This window comes from Lolium rigidum, chromosome 2 (genome assembly GCF_022539505.1).
Source record: "Lolium rigidum isolate FL_2022 chromosome 2, APGP_CSIRO_Lrig_0.1, whole genome shotgun sequence".
Lineage (NCBI taxonomy): Eukaryota > Viridiplantae > Streptophyta > Magnoliopsida > Poales > Poaceae > Lolium > Lolium rigidum.
Window position 1 is genome coordinate 195,283,406 of NC_061509.1, and position 7,608 is coordinate 195,291,013.

Sequence of the window (7,608 nt, forward strand, 5' to 3'; positions counted from 1 at the left end):
AGAGCTTTTTCAAATAAGTTGATTGGTGTTGGATACGAGTAAAATGTTTCATGCCTATAGTGATGCAAAAGGAAGCTTGTCTAGACTGTGGCATAGGCTTTGGCATGTCATGTTGGATGTTATTCTTATCATATGATTAATATTTATTGTTGTAGCATGACTTATTTCAAATGTCTGAGAGTGCATAAAGTGTCATTGAAATAATCATGTGTTGTTTCCATCATAAAAGCATAATATTGTGGTATTCTCCTTTGATGCTTTATTGGGTTCACTTGGCACATGCTTATACCATGTTATGACTATAACCAGTCAACTAAAGCCTCTATGATCATTTATTTTTTGACTTTTAATATCACTTTATGCTTTGATTGATGATGTTTTATCGTTATCCATGATTATGACCATTATTGCTCCCTTAGTTAGTCGCTCCTAGTCTTTGCTAGCCTTCACCAGTGCTGAGTATGATCTCTACTCGTGCATCCAACCACCAATAACCAAAGTTTTTCAATTGTGTCCACCATATTTATCTAGTAGCATTATTGCTATTCCAAGTAATTCATCATGTTTTTATTTATCTTCCAAATTAAATTTTGGCATGAGAAAATTAGTCAGTAAAGCTCCCACGAACTTGATGGCACATTTACTTTTTTGCACTTAATAAATTTGATCATTGTGCCTATATCTTATGAAGTTTATATGTTTGCAGATTGTGAGTTGGAGTTAGTAGAACCATGCTTTCATGGAGAACACTTTCAACATTGCACTTATATTTAGTTGATGTCATGTTCTTTTGTTTATGGATGCCTAGCAATGGGAAATAAAATGGAAACGTGTAAGTCCATGAAGTTTGTATATAAGTTAGAGAAACGCCCGGGCCGCTAATCTAAGCCATGCATTATTCGTGGTGGAAATTTACAACTAAGCTATAGTGAGCATTCTATGAAGCATTTGCAATAAAAAGCTATACCCATAGTAAATAAAAAATTGCTAAGATGTTCATTGTCTGTTTGTCTTGTCATTTTGGCATGAGATTTCTCTTACAAGAGTACCTCCATAGCATCGGGCAAGAGGTACCCCATTGACGGTTCTCAATGATACATGTATACTTACAATGACAAGAACTTATTTGGGACCTAAGTTGAGTAGAATGAGGTTTAGGTACTCGCATTCAAGGGGCATGATATTTTCAACTTGTGATTTGTAAGCATATATCTCTATTTTGACTCACATTAATCTTAACCATTCAAGATGCTTATGATAGGGGCAATGAGAGATCAAAGCTAATAAGTACCATACTTTTTGGAAGGTTTATAAAACTTGTTTATCTTGCTTACTCTGCAAAGAGTCTTTCTATTACTATTATGTTGAGTCTTCACCTTCTTCCTTATGCACCAATTAAGAGAGCATAGTTGTCATTCTAAGTGTAATGTGCATAGTCCCAAAATTATTATTGATTGATCCATGGTTGTGCTATTGCTTGTTCTTAAAATTACTTGTATCTAGTCACCCTTTGATCTTTGAAGGTGTCCTAGCATTTATATTTTGCTATTCCATAAAGGACATGCTGAGTACCACTTTGCTATATTTTCTCTATGCTCATAAACAAACAGTTGCTTTCAATGCACTATTATTCATGACCCTTTGTTTCAGTTAATTTTCATGTTATAACATAGTTGCTAAGTTCTATTGTTAGAATTATATCTATCATGCCTATGTTTAGAGTACTTTGATCTCAGCTCACAATGCTTTACATGCTTGATCAAGATTGTGTTGGCTTCATGTCACCTCAAAAATTGTTTTGTTATCACTTACCTACTCGAGGACGAGCATGAGTTAAGCTTGGGGATGTTGATACGTTGCAAAAGTATCTATAATTTTTGATGCTCCATGATTGTTTTACACCAATCGATATATATTTTGTTTACACTTCGTGACACTTTTATGCATTTTTCGGAACTAAACTATTGACAAGATGCCACAGTGTCAGTTCCCTGTTTTCTGCTATTTTTGTATTTCAGAAAAGTTGTACAAGAAATATTCTCGGAATTGGACGAAACAAAAGCCTAAGTTCCTATTTTTCCCGGAGCGAAGACGAAGTCCAGAGGAGAGACGCGGGGGGGGGGGGGGGGGGGGCACAGGGTGGCCAGACCTATCCTAGGCGCGGCCTGGACCTAGCCCGCGCCTAGGGGTGGTCTGAGGCCACCAGACCTGCACCGACCTCGTCCTTCCACCTATATAAAGCTCCCAACTGCCTCAGGCCTTGTTCGTTTTGGTAGGATTGAATCCAGGCATGGAATGGATTCAGACGTGGATTGGGTTGATCCAGGCCCGTCACCCAAACCCCAGCAATCCCTTCCCATAATTCCTTTGTACGTTTTAGTTAATTCGTTTAATCCCTCCTAGGCTTCCGTGGATATTTTAATCGCACTTCACTCTCTTGGCCGTTTCGTGGATATTTTTCCACGGGTCCAGCGGGGAGAAAAAATATCCAGACGAAGTGAGAAGAGTTGGCCGGGGTTGATTGGGCTATTTTTCCCATCCGGGAGTAAACGAACACCAATTTTTTGTGGGCTGGAAAAATAAACTCGCTGGGCTAGAAAACCAGAAGTAGGCCTCAATCCAGGTCAATCCCTAGCTCCCAGGGATTAAACGAACAGGGCCTCAGGGATTTAAATTTCATGGAGCCATGATATGAAATCTAACTTCTTGCTATGTTGGCAAGGAGCATAGATGTTAGAGATCTGCCTTAGTGGATTGATGTTCAACTGATAAGTTTTTTGCATATGAGCGGCACACTAGGTCCTTGCACATGCTCCTTTTTAGACCAACAAGTCCTGTTACCTTTTCGAGATTATTCCACGTTTACACCCTCTTCGGTTTCTTGTGGATGTGGGCATGTCTCTTTATCATGTGGGCATGTCTCTTTATCAACCTATCTAGTACTTAGTAGTTATCATAAACCTCGTGACAGTGTCAATGCAGTTGACATCAGAGTAGTATATCAGTACAGCTTATCCATGGTTATTCAGTGTGCAAACTGCAGTTTATTTCCAAGGATACTCGTGCAAGTTGAATTGCAAGACTTAGCCATGCATGGGGTATAAAACATGAACTTATCCGTGTTTACATTAAAAATAATTAACATAAAATAGGGTTTGACTATTTCTCAGTCGATTGAGAACTAACTTTATTCTCAGTCACGTGATGTCATTAAATTTCAGTCGCAAGCCATGTAGCAACTCATGGCTAGCGTGAATCACGATGTAGATTAAATAGTGTAAAACTTGACTAAGAACGAAGTTAGACCCGAGAGCTAGCAAATCCCCATAAAATAATACTGGACATGTATGTTTGCTACGACTTGTTCTTAATTTGAAACCAAACATTACTGTACCATTTGCTTCTGAGTTTTTCTAAAATACTGCAAGTCTTCCTTGCTGAGAAAATAGGAGGATAGCACAAAGGTCAGCACCGCTCAAACTCTGTAATCAAAGGTATGTCTACCTGTTATGATAGTACTGTATTATGCTAGTTGATATATAATCCTGACATGTCTGGCTGTCCCTGTCGACATGGGCGCCGTCGGCTAGCTGTTTGATCAAAGAAAACCCAAGCCCGGCTTCTCCCGTCTGACCAAGTAGAGGTGCTTGACTCCGTGCCACTACAAGTATCATCCAACTGACACTAGCATGGAGTTGTCTCCGACACCGCTCTTAGAGAATCATTTCTTTGTCTAGATCGATCTCTGTCTCCTTGCGCAGCGCTGAAGATGCCAGGAGGGGGAGGAGTTCTAGCGGTGGACGCCGCCGCCGTCGCCGGCCCGGCCTCCGGCTACAGCAGCGAGATAACGTTCACTGTCGTGATGAGCTGCCTCATGGCGGCCTCCGGCGGGCTCATTTTCGGATACGACATCAGTATCACAGGTCAGTAATGCTGTAAACTAGCTTGGATATGCAGGTTCTGAACTTTTCTCTGCTCGTTAGTTCTTTTTTTTCTCTTGCCGAGACACTTAGAAAGGATTTGGATCATTATTTAGAAGCAGCGTAGAATGTTAACTGGTAAGAAGATTACATGCTTTGTCAGAGACGACCCCTGTAAATCCTGCCAAAGACGAATCATGGAAATTCCTCATCTAGCTGTTTTCTGAGAGATCCCATGGAGAGTGGATTTGACTTTAGCACTTGATTCAGTGATTGTGAGTCCTGCTCTTGCGTGATGCTGAATGGGGGTGGAAATACTGTTGTCTTCAATTGATTGTCTCTTGGTTACTTGGACCATTTGAGCTGATGGAGCCATGGAGGCACATGGCAAAAGCCTGTCATTTATGGTATAGAAAACGAGTTTTCTTTGACGTCGATTGAGCAGCCAAGATGAGGACATTTTGTCGTGGTATAATTTGAACTATCTGATACTCCCTCCGTTCTTTTTTAATTGACTCGAATTTAGTACAAATTTATACTAAATTTGAGTCAATTAAAAGAGAACGGAGGGAGTAGTAGAGATGTAACGTGTAGAAGATTTATTCTGTGCATTTAATTTTCATGTGATCTGACCTGATGTATAATCAGTATGATCAAGCGGGTAAAAAACCAATGAACTTACCTCGGGGTAAAATAAAATTTCAGGTGGGTTGACGCAGATGCAGTCGTTCCTGGAGGCCTTCTTCCCGGAGATTCTGGAGAAGATGAACAACGCGCAGCAGGACGCGTACTGCATCTTCGACAGCCAGGTGCTGACGACCTTCGTGTCCTCGCTGTACCTCGCCGGCGTGTTCGCGTGCCTGGTCGCCGGCCACGTGACGAGGAGGGTTGGCCGGAGGAACTCCATGCTCATCGGCGCTTCCTTCTTCTTCGTGGGCGCGGTCCTCAACTGCGCCGCCGTCAACATCTACATGCTGGTCATCGGCCGCATCCTCCTCGGCTTCGCTGTCGGCTTCACGAACCAGGTCAGTCAAAGAAACGGCAGCGGAAACCAGCTTCCCTAGTTAACTCATCTGCACGTGCTCTAGGACTAGGAGTGTGTGTAAGGTTGATCGGTCAAATTGGTGGTAATTTGCAGTCTGCACCGGTGTACCTGGCGGAGATCGCGCCAGCGCGGTGGCGCGGTGCGTTCACGAGCATCTTCCACCTGTTCCTCAACGTGGGAATGTTCGTGGCAGACCTCGTCAACTACCGCGCCAACACCATCGCGCGCTGGGGCTGGCGCCTGTCCCTCGGCGTGGGGATCATCCCGGCCGCCATCATCCTCGTCGGCGCCGTGTTTATCCCGGACTCGCCCAACAGCCTGGTGCTACGCGGCATGGTCGACGAGGCCCGCCACTCGCTGCGGCGGATCCGCGGGCGGTCCGCCGACGTGGACGCCGAGCTCAAGGACATCATGCACGCCGCGGAGGAGGGCAGCCGCCACAAGACCGGCGCGTTCCGCCGCATCCTGCAGCGCGAGTACCGGCCCCACCTCGTCATGGCGATCGCCATCCCGCTCTTCTTCGAGCTGACGGGCATGATCGTGGTGACGCTCTTCGCGCCGCTGCTCTTCTACACCATCGGGTTCACGAGCCAGAAGGCCATCCTGGGCTCCATCATCACCGACGTCGTCAGCCTCGCGGCCATCATGGTGGCGGCGCTCTCCGTCGACCGCTGCGGCCGCCGCTACCTCTTCGTCCTCGGCGGCGGCGTCCTGCTCGTGTGCCTGGTGGCGATGACGTGGATCTTCGGCGCGGAGCTGGGGACCAACGGCGGGAAGGCGATGCCGAGGCCCTACGCGGTGGCGGTGGTGGCGCTGGTGTGCGTGTTCGTGGCGGGGTTCGGCGTGTCGTGGGGGCCGCTCAAGTGGATCATCCCCAGTGAGATCTTCCCGCTGGAGGTGAGGTCGGCGGGGCAGAGCATGAGCGAGTCCATCTCGCTCACGCTCACCTTCGTCCAGACGCAGTCCTTCCTCGCCATGCTCTGCAGCTTCAAGTTCGGTTCTTTCGCATACAACGCCGCCTGGGTCGTCGTCATGACGGCGTTCATCATCTTCTTCCTCCCGGAGACCAAGGGCGTGCCCATAGAGGCCATGGGCGCGGTCTGGGCACGCCACTGGTATTGGAAGCGCTTCGTTAAGCCGGTACCGGCGACGGAGCCAGACAAACAGGCCGGCGGGCCGCTTGTAACGTGACGCGGGTGACGTTGGTTGAGTGTGCCGACTTGACTTGTCCAATGGTGATGTCAAAAAAAAAAAAAAAAAGACTTGTCCAATGGTACCGGCTTGTACAAAAGAAGGTAGTACTACAAAAAGTAATGTCTTCTTTTGATAGGAAAAAAACGCAGTGCCAATTTTCAAAGGTTGTCCGTCTCACAAAAAAATAGAGAAGTTGACTGCTCTTCTTTTTTCTCTTGCAAGGAAATCTAGGGTAGAATTTGTCAATCAAAGGTTACTTATGATAGCTTTAGTGATAGTGTTGATGTGCTACAAAACTTTGAAATTGTAAATATAAGAGTGTTTTCACTCTTTATGTATCACTCCATGTTTTTGGACCAATGGGCAATGGCTAGCATAGCCCGTGATTACTATATTGCTGAATTACGAAAAAACTTACAATAAAAGCGACGGAACTTGACTCTGGTAGCTATATATATCAATGTCATTGCAAAAAAGGAGAACTAGAGTATGATAAACCAACTTATGTTTTGCTTTTGCCGACCATGTAATTTATTAAATGATGAAATGGCTCATTCATAAACCTTGAAATAACCTAGGTTTGGCTCCTAATGTCATATATCAACAACCTGGTATAAACTTTCTTTAGGATTGGTTTGCGGTTGCAAAGGTGTGTTGTGCTGAGCTTGTTTTATATACTGCCAAAAAATTGGCATACTAGTAAAGAAATTTGATTAATCACACAAAACTGTAAAATAGGCAATAATCTACATAAAACTAGTTGAATGCCCGTGCTTCGCTACGGTTTCTTAAATATGTTTTCACTGAACCTTTTACACATATAAAGCATGTAATAGATAACTTGTGTGTTGCTTTGGAACAAATAAAAGTTCATAAACACACAAGTTGGGGTTCACCATAATAACATGACATATGATGTTTGTGATATCATCATGATACATGTTGACTTCATTCCATTACTAATTTTCTACATTCCCATTGTTCATCGCTCTCCATTTCTTTTATCACCGATACTTTCAAGCGACAATGTGCCTCTTTCCTCTATCTAGTCCTACCTGTGTGTCTATCTCCAGCTCTACTCGTACTAACTTGTATAGTTGTTGCACTCGTGTCCTTCCAATGGTAGTTTTTCTTTGCCAACTTCTCCATCTCAAATAACACCGATGAAAAATATCGTTGTCTCCAGCAACAAATGACCATGAGTTAATCATTTAAACCAAAGATATTGACAAATGGAGGCATATGCGTTCACACATTTTTGGCTGCAGGCCGCAGTCATTGAGCTTTTCCTACTTCCTTTTTAGTTGGCCATGGCGATGGGCTTCGCTTCTAACAGAATAGTATGGAAATGTTATAATACATACGTCAGACATGTGTTTTGTGGAGGGTGATTGGGCGAGGAGGCCATAACCCCCCTCCAATAATCCGGTACAGTTCAAGAGGCGTGAT

The 7,608-nt window shown here is 44.3% G+C and overlaps 1 protein-coding gene across 1 annotated transcript; it reads left to right on the top strand.

Annotated features, from left to right (window-relative positions):
- The first annotated feature begins 3,650 nt into the window (after positions 1-3,650).
- LOC124687916 (sugar transport protein MST1-like) lies at positions 3,651-6,519 on the top strand. Its single transcript, XM_047221643.1, has 3 exons — positions 3,651-3,923; positions 4,626-4,945; positions 5,059-6,519. Exons 1-3 carry the CDS (start codon positions 3,770-3,772, stop codon positions 6,154-6,156), a joined length of 1,572 nt encoding a protein of 523 aa, XP_047077599.1. The 5' UTR covers positions 3,651-3,769; the 3' UTR covers positions 6,157-6,519.
- Positions 6,520-7,608: the final 1,089 nt, after the last annotated feature.